The 11,748-nt window shown below is 47.1% G+C and overlaps 1 protein-coding gene across 1 annotated transcript in view; it reads right to left on the bottom strand.

Moving 5' to 3' along the window:
• Nucleotides 1-3,210: 3,210 nt before the first annotated feature.
• The window catches only part of DSTYK (dual serine/threonine and tyrosine protein kinase), a gene marked incomplete at its 5' end in the record, with an annotated part of 16,052 nt that continues 7,514 nt past the window's right edge, over nt 3,211-11,748 (bottom strand). The window contains 10 exons of the mRNA XM_010143779.1: nt 3,211-3,505; nt 4,440-4,574; nt 5,556-5,670; nt 6,155-6,268; nt 6,457-6,589; nt 7,244-7,400; nt 7,647-7,776; nt 8,047-8,223; nt 9,345-9,428; nt 9,806-10,080. Of these exons, the coding sequence (XP_010142081.1) occupies nt 3,318-3,505; nt 4,440-4,574; nt 5,556-5,670; nt 6,155-6,268; nt 6,457-6,589; nt 7,244-7,400; nt 7,647-7,776; nt 8,047-8,223; nt 9,345-9,428; nt 9,806-10,080 (1,508 nt within the window). The remainder of the gene's footprint in view (nt 3,506-4,439; nt 4,575-5,555; nt 5,671-6,154; nt 6,269-6,456; nt 6,590-7,243; nt 7,401-7,646; nt 7,777-8,046; nt 8,224-9,344; nt 9,429-9,805; nt 10,081-11,748) is intronic.

The following is an 11,748-nucleotide window of genomic DNA, read 5'->3' as shown; positions in this document are numbered from 1 at the left end:
CTCTGAGCACACACGGAGCGCAGGCGGCGGGGAGGGGAGGGGGTTAGTACCGCGCGGGTCGGATACAAACCATACCGACAATAATAACAGTAATAATAAGCCACAACGGGGGAGCTCGGCCGTGCCGGTTACTGCGCGCTTTCGGGACGCTCGTTACATTTTCCGACAAGGCTGCAGCACGCTCCGGGCCTGGCCCCGCTCCCTCCGGCCCTGCACACGAAGCTGCTGGAAGAACACTTAGTGCTGGTTTATTTTTAAGCCCCGAGGGGGTTTGCAGCAGATAAAAAGCTGCTTTCTCCTGACAAGGACAGTTCTGCTGTAGGGGAAAAAAAATTAAAAAAGAGTTGTTTGTGTAAATTGTCTGAGCTAAAATCAGCAGGGCCAGGGAACCACTGCCCCAGGGCTGGGGGCAAAGCCAGCCAGCACCCTCACAGCTCAGGGCCACGCCGGCCTTGCAGTCCCAAACCACTCTGTGTAAGTCACAGTCCTCTGAACTCAGGTACTGCCGCCTCCAGACACCCAGAGAGGGCCCTGCAGGCTCCTGCTCTGCCAGGGCACAGGAGCCCTCCGCACCCTTCCCCATCCCACATGCCGTGAGTGCATCTTCCCCCAGCTCATCCTGCTACATGTAGTGTGAAGGAAAGGCGTGAAACTGGGGCCAGGGGGTCTGAAGTGCAGCAGGAGTTCCTGGCACCTCGCCGGCTGTACCCAAGCCTCACACTGACCTCACGGCTCTTCTAGCAGAGCCACAGCAGCAGGTAACCCCTGCACCCATGAGCCTGTTCTTTTCCAAGGCCCTTTTGTGCATACAAAAGGAAGAGAGAGAGGAGGGTTCCTGCTCACAGAAATCAGCCCCAGACTCTGGGAGTTCATTTGTTATAGTGGACCAGTGTCTGTATACACCAGAAGCCAGTTCACAACACGTGGTACATTGTACAATGCGCTAGGTCCACATCCCCCTTTATAACAACATTGAAGCAGACTAACAGACATCTCCAGCAGAGTGAGGTGGTAACAGCAGCCTTGCGGGGAGAAGAGAACCTGCTCAGCGCACTGTCGCTGCACCAGGCTCAGAGGTGTTTGTGTCCAAAACCGCTTTCAGTTTACAGTCTGTGGAATCTTTTAACAACGTAATTATTGACATTGTTTTCCTTGCTCTAGTGGGGGAAGAACACTAGTTTAACGGATAAACAGGGGGCGTGAAATTGCTCAGAACAAGTTCAGTCAGACAGACTTTATACCCAACAGAAATAACACACGCCAAGAAGTCATTGTAGTGAGTTTGGGAAAACCCGCACATGCAGAAAGACAAACCGAAGGGAAACAAGACATCAAGGTAGCAACAACCAACAATAAAAAGGCATCGGATAAGGGTGTAGGGATGGCTACAGAGGAAAAGCTCTACAAGGCATTGCTGGAATTGCACATACAGAGATGTAAAGTTTATTCACACATTCATTATTTACACAAGCTACCTCTATTCATTGCCAGAGGCTGACCTTGACTCTCCTCGGTTTCAATAAGGTTATGGCCACAACGCACAGCAGCACACCATTAATACTGTTAGTGTCACTGGTGGCATGCGCCTGCGCCAAGGCAGCGAAGTGCCCCACGGTTCTCTGGACAAGTATTCCTTGTTGCTGCTGCTCTGCCAGCTGGGACAGCTGGCGGGGCTGTGTCTGTGCAGAACCAACCTTAATGCCATTGCAGACCAGACAATGCCCACACGTGCAGGTGAGTAAAAAAAGTCTTTTATATATGTATCTATAAAAAAGCGCATTAATCCTGTTTATTGCACAAAGAAAGGATTTAAACTAAGCTAATACTGCAGGGTTATGTATCCCTTTCCTTTGTTCAGGCTGTTTAACTGTTGGTTGTAATTTTGCTGTAGGCAAACCAGTAAATTCCAGCGACAAGGTGCAGTAATTGCACGTGCCAACACTACGCTGCATGCAGCACGCTTCCTTTCCCGGGAAACAACGCCACTGCGTGCCCAGTAAACCCAGGGAGAACTTGCCAACTCAGTATTTCCTCACGTACTAAACACGGTGCACCTTCTATCTCAGCCTCCACCCTCTAAGTACCTTACGTTAAGATCAACCAATCTTGCCCCAGAAATGCAAAAGGGGCCGGGGTATTATTTTCCAGAGCAGCCCTCGAAGAAGGGCGGCAGGACCACCCTGGCCTGTACCTTTCTTTTCCCTCCCCCCCATTTTTTAATTCTTTTTCAAGGCAGCCAAATCAGAGATCCCAGAGTGAAACAAGCAGAGGAACAGACACAGCCACAACACGCAGCTCCTGAAGAATGACTGACCTATCTTCCCTCGAGGATGCTCTCACCAAGCATGTGACTTTAAAAAAGCTGAAGAAACCTTAGTTTTTTAAAAATATGGCTGTCATAGTTTGCACAATTTAAAACTGTCATTGCCTTCACGACTAACCCAACCCCCGAATTTAATTAAAATGAATTGGCATCTTCCCCTTGGACAGTCATTAGTTGTAATGACTTTGTTTCGGCATTATGATATGTAATCTCTGAGCAATCTTCCGCTTCACTGGAAGGCTGTAAAAGGTCAGGTTTCTTCAGACATTCAAATAACTATTATGAAGCAAAATTACCAGAAAAAGAGCTTGTTTACAGAAGTCAGAGGTGAAGGGTACACAAATAGCTTATAACGCGGGGTGTTTGCTCTGCAGTGGAACAGCCGATAACCCCCTCGGTAAAACTCGGAAGCTTTGCTCCTGTCCATGTAAACATTGGGAGTGCTGCAGGGAGCCAGCAGAGACCGGTGCTCTTGGCTTCCCAACACTTTCCAGCCTAGAGCCTCTTTCTCTCCTCTCCACCTGTGCTGCAACTGGTGCCAGTTGCTAAGGGATCAGGATAGGTGTGTGTGGGCCGAAGGCCACCGGGACCATCGGTTAACAGGAAGAGCTTTCACTTTACTGAGTAACAACTGTCACGATCAGCTCCTGGCAACGCAGACGCTACCTGAAACACACGAGATGCTTTTCTCTGGTGTTCGCATGGGATTGGCAAAAATCCCTTTAGTTCAAAGGCATGGATTTCCTATCTTATTTGTACAACTCCACGGTAAAAGCTGCAGGGGGTGACTAGCATCAGTGGGGCGTACCGGGGAGATTGCTCTGGCCGCTAGTCAGGATGGAACATGCCCGAGGTCTCACCTCTACGAGCGATCTTCTGGGCACTATTACCTGTCCCACTCATGTTAGCCACAAAGAGCTACATCTGAAGAGCCATCTGCAGAGTTAGTGTTCGGAATTCTCCCACAATTAAAACATTCTTCTGTGCTTCCTTTTCAGGTAGAGTCATCCAGCCCTTTATTTGGGTGCTCAGAGCTCGACTTGCAGAGCCTGTCCATGATCCCCTGCAGCATAGGCTGGACGATCCCCAGGAGCGGGCGCTGGGAGGAGTCCCCGGCCCAGCACGCCTCCATCAGCTGCCAGCATTCCTCATCGAACACCGGCAGACGCTCCGGGCGCACTCCTGGAAAAGGGAGCAGGACCGAGTTACCATCAGCACACCTCAGAACTGTGAGCAGCTTTGGCTGGTGCAGGCTGGAGTGACCGAGGGGACCCGTCTGGCGTCTAATGTTCTCGATAAAGGCTGCTGAGACATCTTTGGGAACACTGCTGAAGTCCTTCAACCTCCAGAGGATACTCACCAGGCATAGTTTCACTGGAGCCTCCCCTTCGCAACTACTTGGGAGCAAACTTAATAGCCTCCCCTCTAAGAAAACAAGTCCCTCCACCCTGCTGCTCATAATGGTGCCTTTGGGAGCAAGTTCAACAAGCAGCAAGTGCAGCTCCTGACCAAATACAAGAGTCACTCATCTGAGTTAATCTTTTTCACATGAGAGGGGGAGCAATTAACATGGACAGGCACTGAGGACATGCAGGAGTAAACATTCTGCTACCATGACTCAGCACAAAGGTTAAGCCACCACAAACCATAGTTTATGCTAAACCTACATGGGCATTTAGTTTATATCTCAGGGAATGACTATCACAGTGTGTCTGACTCAGCATTCAGCCTCCCCAGCATGCTGCACAGTAAGCCCTTGAATGTACAGATCACCAGGGCCTCAGGCTGTGAGGGATTAAGCATTCTTTAGGGGATCATGGCTGTTCTGGGGACTGCTTTGCATGGTTTCAGTGGCATGCTAGCACGTCCTGTGACGCTATGGCAAAGAGAGGGTTAACTGAAAGCCTTTTTTTATCCCTGCTAATTTCAGTTAGACTTCAGTAGAGAACGTTCAAGTTTAACCAGATACTTGTTACTCTTTAGACTGTCAATGAAGCAATACAACTGGTATTTTTACCTTTCAGTTACAAGAGGATAAGAGTGGATTTCCTCAGCTCCTCAAATTTTACTCCAGCATAAAGTATCAACCCATAGAGTTCAAATAAGCCATTTGTACCTCTTCTAACATTGTTCCAAAGGTGATCTTTGCTTGCACATCTCTCGAAAGCCTCTGGTAACTTCACATGTCCCGAACAAATGTACCAGAACAGAATGCCAAATGCGTAAACATCCACTGAGTTATCGTACTTCCCTGGGAAAGACAGACATTCATCAGCAGGACAAACATCCTCTTCATCACTGGAAACTGAGCAGGCTGAGAACTAATTTCAGTGTTCTGCTTCCTCAAAATAAAACTACAGCTTCACTGCCAGAAGGCAAGACTTGTGTGAAGCCTGGTAACACACCAGGAGTCACTGCCAAAGGCCAAGGGATAAATACCCACCAGCTCTCAGAGGATTTCTACACCTAACCTGTGCCAGCAGCTCCCAGGGTGACATTCACAGACCACTGCAGGTACAGGTGCTCAGGCATATTTCAGCCTAAACACCAACACCTGTAAGACCATCAGGAGGCTGCCAGAAGTTTGGCAATTACTCATTTACAGCCACTGAACAGGAAGAGATTGAGCACACCAAGTGTGTGAGGGCTCAGCCAACACTTACTCTGTAAGGTCAAGGAACAGCCAGCTAGCCCTGAGTATTTCACTGCTAGTAGCAAGAACCAACTAAATACTTTCTAAATTAAATACAAATAGGGGCTCTTCAGTTCTTGCCAAAGCAGGGACAGTGCGGACCAAAAGGCTTCCACAAAGTGCTCCTGTCAGATGCTTGCTCAGGAAGAACTCAGAGAGTGCACCACATTGTGAACACACTCTCCATATTTGTAACAAGCCTGGAAATTCCTTACAGGGGATCCTTTCTGCAGTATTTGCCTATGAAAGTAAAATATTTCCAGCTTCCTACTAACTCATAATTGAACTTTCCAATTGCATGAGTACTACAGCAAAGCTTATGAATCCCACAGATCACTTTCAAGTAAGTGAAGAATTAAGACTAACGCTTAAAACAGGAAAAATGCACAGCAGGCTTTGCAAGCAGGTCATCTTCTGGCTTTTTTGTTTTGCGTTTTGATTATTTTTCCCTCACAAGCAAGTTGAGATATAAATTCAAAGTAACAGCCTTCAAAATTCAAGCCAGAGCAGGCCCGCAGCGGAGTCAGCCGAGGCGCATACCTGTGAAGAGCTCAGGAGCCATATGAATGGGTGTGCCTACAATACTGCCAGACATCATGGCCTCAGGTTTGCAGAACCCCAAGTCAGTGATTTTGGCTCGATTCTTTTTGTCAAGCTGTAGAAGAATTCATACACAGGCAGCTGATAACCACACTTCCCAGTTTAGAACTGTGTTTCAATATCAGGGTTTAAAACTCGGTTTACACAGAAGGGTTGGGTGTCTGTTCGAAGGAAGCTTCTCTGATTGCTTGGCTGCTCTTGGACATTTACCTAGCTAAGCTCAGTAACAAGACATGCCTGCACTTGTCTTCTACAGAGAGGGTGTGGTTGGGATTTAAGAGAACAAGAAACTGGAAGTCTGCTTGGAGCTCCACCTCTCTACCTTCAAGAGAAATCGCTCTGCTGCTCCCTCTCCCCTGGGCTTTCTGCCTGAAAATGAGTTGGGGAACCTCACTGCCAAGCTAGTGGTGGCTACAGCACCACAAGTTAAAAGATCCTGTATGAAGGAAGCGATTACTGCTCTTGGATTATGCTTCTCCCTCCCTCTAAAAGGACCTCGTAAGACTTCAGAATTAGCCAGATAGAAAAGTTTTCCTTACCAATACATTTTTCAGTTTGATATCCCGGTGCACAAGTCCCTGACTGTGAAGATATCGGATTCCTTCAACTACATCCAAGGCAATCTGTAACCGTGTTTCTAATTGGAGCCCAGCCTGGAAGAATAAACAAACACAGATTTAATTCCTCAGGTGGAACTTGCTTCTGCTTACTCTTATTTGCCAAAATGGAAAACTGATCAATTCTAGCTTTGTTTTTCAGATTAATACCTATTTACATGTGGATTTGTACAATGTATATACAAAAGCATGTACATACTCAAACACACACAGATTGCTGGTACCTTTAGTCCTGTATAGAGGTCTCTGTGCAACCGCTCCATGATCAGTAAGACGGCGATGCTGGAGCCTCCTCCATAGCTATAATCTATCACAGAGCCATGGAGATGTACAAGCCGCTCGTGTGTCTGCAGAGACCTAGAGAAATCAGCAGGGAAAGCCGGCCCTTTTTAGATCCTTCCCTCTACCCCAGGGTGAGCCTCTCCTCAAAGTGAAAATGCCCAATAGCTGCAGTTTTAGCACAGCAGCACCCACAGGACCCCCGAGGACCATCACAGTGTACAGCTGTCCCATAAAGCTCAGGAAAGCCCACTAGAGGTTATAGCACCAAAGAAATACTGTGTAATTCCCAGCTGCCTGAACTCCAGCACCTGCAGTGGTTCATGAAGACAAGCTTGGTTTTCTGCAGCATAGGCCGAGCATTTTCTTTTGGGAATTCAGGGGAGACAAAGACAGATTTGGAGCGATGATTCAACACCAAATATCAGCAGAGAAGAACTGTTTTCTATCCTACTCTATTAATTCCAATTCACTCTGCAAAATAGCAAGTGTTTGAAGAGCGTGGACAGCAGAGAATCAGATGAAGACAGGAAGGAGCATGTCTGCCTACTGTCCTGTGCCTAGTACACTGCAGCAGTGGCAATGGCACGAGCTGGTGTTTCATGAGGCCAAGCCACTGATGGCAGAGCAGAACTGTAACACGGAAGGTTCTGCCTATGCAAATAGCATGTGCTTGCAGCAGTAAAATTAAGGAGATCCATGTGGAATAGGAAAAGTGCTTATGATACACACCTCATATAGTGAAACTCAAGTGCCAGGTCATTCCAGTGCTTCTCATCTGGAGGAACAACAGATTTGAGTGCACATGGGAAATGCCCTCCCCAGCTGTCACACAGATAGACCACGCCATACTGGCCTCGGCCCAGCTCGCGGCCCAGCTTTGGTTTGCCTGTAAAGCACAACATCCACTCAGTCAGACAGGAAAACATGTTTATCTCTTCCCCTACACTACAGGCTGGCAACCCAGCGCTTTTCAGGGGCCAGCGGCTGCACAATCCGAGGTACACAGCATGTGTCAGATGGAGACTCTCTGAAGTAGAGTGAAAAGCAAAACACCCCTCCCACTCCTTCCCACCCACTGCCTGCTTCAGGAGGGAACAGCAGATAATACAAGAACATCAAGCTCAGTGCTCACCATGTAACAGCACATCCTGGAGGGACCTGCTCTCCAGCGAGAGCCGTGCTAGCCGAGGAGCATGATCCTTCCGCACCTTCAGCCACAGGTCCTCCGTCTTCTCCAGCCTGCCAGAATGTCCATCTTCTAACTACAAGAGAGCACACAGAGACTGTAATCCTGCCTGGTTTGAAGCCTGGTGTGATGGGGTTAGGGTCTGAATAGAGAGCCTACTTAAAGCATGCCTAGTTTAAGAAGCGGACCTTGGATTAGTGCCCTCACACCAGCTCTGCCACCTCTGCCTACAGAACATTGGCATTAATGGCACCAGCTGCTCTTTTAGCGATCTCTGCAATTAAAATCCTCTTTCCAGAAGTGGCAACGTACAAAACACGATCTCCTAACAATTCCACACACTCACCTGTCGCAGAGAAGCTGCAAAAGCCTCATGGGAGCTGTTTAGCCTGGTCCGGAACTGGCTGCAGATGCTCTTGGCTAACTTGGACGCGCTGAGGCTCTCGATAGCATCCTGAGCAACTTTCCTCTTCCAGTCACTGGTGATGGCGGGGGGGCTGACCCACGTAATCCGCTGGATTATCTAGTGAAACAGGAAACAGAATTAAGGCACTAGCGCAAAAAAAAAAGCAAAGGGTCCATTAATTTACTCCAGTCACTGAGATACCTTGTCATAATGCACAGCCATCTGCACACAGACTTGTGCTAAATAATTCCCATACAGCAACAGTTAACAATGCCAAAGCATTGATCACTCACACTACAGAGACTGGATTTTTCTGAATATCTGCTCAGCACATTCCTACAATTCTTTCACGTCTCACCATGAACACTCATAACTGGACAGCCACCACTTGGAAAACCACACAGTTGTGGTGCAGAAAGACCTGACATAAGCAGCGACACTCAGAAGAGAGATGGTCCTGCACTGGTGAAAGCTACAGTGAAGCAGCTTTTCGCTGGACAGACACGCTGCCAAGGGGTGGAAATCCCAGGTGTCGGTACGCACCACATCCCTTCAACTGCTGGGTGACTAAGAGGCCCTGCCCCAGCCTTTATTGGAAGCCACAGAAATCCAGCGGCTGCACACCCAGTCTGGATCCTTCTCATAGGCTGAAGGACCAATCAGAAGGTTTGTTACTGTTCACTCTGCACTGCACCTGTTGGGGAAAACACCTAGTCCTCTCCCCCATCCATACACAGAATCTCAAGAGGGTGAAGGCCATAAAGGTGATCAACAGCTCAGAGCAGGAACTTCAGAAAGATGAATGCTTTAACAGACTGAAATGTAAAACAAAGACCTGAGGAAATCTGGTCTGCTCTGGAGAGGGAAGAGTGAGTTGACCTGAATCAAGATACGCCGCAAAACAAACAAAAAACCCACAAGAAACCTCTAAACCCAAATAAACAATCAGTAACCCAAAACAAACAGCAAGAGTTTGAGAGCACTGACCATCATTCCTTGCTCTTTCAAAGCAGAAAGAAAACACTGTAGAGGTATTTGCTTTACATCAAATAATCACAACCCCAGGAATAAACTCCACTCACAGCCTTCGTGCTGAGTGGGGAAGCCACAGCTTTCCCATGCATGTGCCCAGCATCAAAATGTACAGAGCAGCTGTGAGTGTTCACTTTATTCTTTGTTCCAAAAACATTTTGCTCTACCATGACACGTATGGAACTAATTACTAAAGATGCCCTTACCTGTTTGATCTGCTCCCACAGCATCCTGGTTACTGTTGAGCCAGAGTGGAAAGTGACTTCGACATGATAGGCTGCATTTAGTATCTGCAAAGGGGGAAAGAGGAAAGTGTGGGAACTTTGCAAGCTATAGTCACTGTAAAATTTGCTAGTCCCTCTGAAAATAAAGCAATGGGACATTCTGTGGGATAGTCCATGATTCCTTTCATTCAGTTCCTTTATTGTAATAAGCTCATAGGTGTTTCTAGGCTGTGGTGTGATAGCTAGATACAGAGGAAAGATAAGTGCTAGGACTTCAAATGACTGTTCTCTAGTATTAGTACCTCCCTTAATGACACCAGACCCACACCTACTCCAGAGCGTGTCCCTCTGTCATTGAGCATCTCAGCCTCTTAACACCCTCACTGGACCAGGATAAAGATAATTATTAAGAATATTCTAGACAGCCATTTCAGCCACCATACCTGTTTGAGATAATTGCTTGTGATGTGTACAGAAACATCCTTTGACTTCTCCAGACTCCTTGCAGGATGGACTGAAACCTCCCAAGACTCCTCCAGGCTCTTCAGACATCTCTCCAGAGTCCCTACAAAGCTCTCTCGCAGATAGTCCACGGAACTAATTAACTTGTTGGCAACCGCTTGGTTTAACTGAGAAATGATCAGTTCCTGAATTTGCTTAATACAACACTTTATGTCCTTGGAACTGACCGGTTCCCCATTCTCAGGAATGATGATATCTGCACAAGATAAAAGGAAGAGGCAGCTTTTGTATTCAACAGACCGTTGTTGCAACAAGGGCTGCTTGGAGGGTTCTGCAAAGGAGCTGCAGCACAGCCCCAGCCCAGCCAGCTTCTGCTCTAGTTTTCTTTAAAGACAATCTGATGCCTCTGCTCTTTAATTTTTGAGTATCTAAGGAAGTAGAGATGAGGAAATCCTTCCAGGCCACGCTGCAGCCCGTAAGCACTGCTGGATGTTGAACGTTCGGAATAAACTGATACAACAGCCACGCTGGTCATATGACATTTTTCCTGGTACCTTGCAAAGGTTGACTTCCACTTGATGTTTTTAAACAAACACCGAGCAATCACTGCTCATGCACCGTAACCACTCGGAGAGACACTTCATTACTACCAGGAGCTAAAGATCGTGGCTCTGGATTTTTGCCAACAACAGTCCAGCCTGCATAAAACAGAACCAGTGACGGTCTCTTCCTCAAGTGAACACCTTCCTTTTAGATATCCCTTCAAATCCTGGTAAGCCAGCAAGAAGCTACACTCTGCGGGATATTTCTTGTGCAGATAAACACATACACATTTACTGCAGGTGTCTTATCTTGTGCTGCCCCTAAACACACTCCTGCTCATACAGAACCCTGTGCTCAGGCCCTCCAGCGCTGTAAAGAGCGGGACGGGCAGAAGAGAGGAAGTATTCTGGGCCTGATAACAGAGCAATAGCAGCCCTAAACAGGCAGAATGAACACACCATTAACCTGGACTAGTTTGTGGGGGGTTTGCAGCATGCCAATGGGTTACGCTGCAATAAAACCAAGCTCTTCATGAGGACTACACTTGGTATGGGCACTACAAAACAAACAGCTCAAGAAAAAAGGAAGATCTTATCCATTTCTCACCTGCAGAAGCACGAAGATCCAGATCTAACCTGAAGGATTAAACATATCATCTCAGTAGATAACACTCCAGTTTGAAATTGAGAGTGAATATAGACAAAATTATCATGAGTTTCACCCCCTCTCATTCATAAAATTCACACAATTCACAAAAAATAATTTCTTCTAAACCAGTAGCCTAGCATTACTTCCGATTTTATTTTCAATAGAAAAATCTTTCCCCTCAGCCCAGTGAACTACATTTCCTCAGATCAGAAATGACTGCTATGGTAAGCCTCTGCTGAAGAGAAAAGAGCTGCAGAGTATCAACCTACACATCTTCACTTTGATGTTTATGCCAGACCACGTATTCCCACAGACAAAATCTGGATAGCCTCTTGGCCTTCGCAGTTTACCCATCAGTCTGTACGCTTCCAGCTTGGGTGCTCCTGGAAGTTCTGGTACTGGAAGATGCAGTGAGAATTCTCACATTTCCCCAAAACACACACGAAACACTGAGCGTAGGCCTCAGGAGCACAATACGCTGGGTTGTTTTTTTCAAAAAAGGAAAAACCTAACCTACCCAGAAAGATTTAATTTTAGGAGGTTCTATGCAAACCTCTCAGACAAAGAAAACAACCAGAAAGCACAAATCAAGCCTTCACCACTAAAACTCAAATAGCTTTTTTTCCTCGGAACAGATTTATTCCTAAGTCTCAATGCATCCACTGAGGCAAAGTTGCGAGTGTCCTTCTCCTCTTCAGCAGGCTAGGGAATTAAAGCAGAGAAGTAAACCACC

Source organism: Buceros rhinoceros, unplaced genomic scaffold (assembly GCF_000710305.1).
Source record: "Buceros rhinoceros silvestris isolate BGI_N320 unplaced genomic scaffold, ASM71030v1 scaffold22799, whole genome shotgun sequence".
NCBI classification, from domain to species: domain Eukaryota; kingdom Metazoa; phylum Chordata; class Aves; order Bucerotiformes; family Bucerotidae; genus Buceros; species Buceros rhinoceros.
This window is presented reverse-complemented; position numbering and strand designations above follow the sequence as displayed.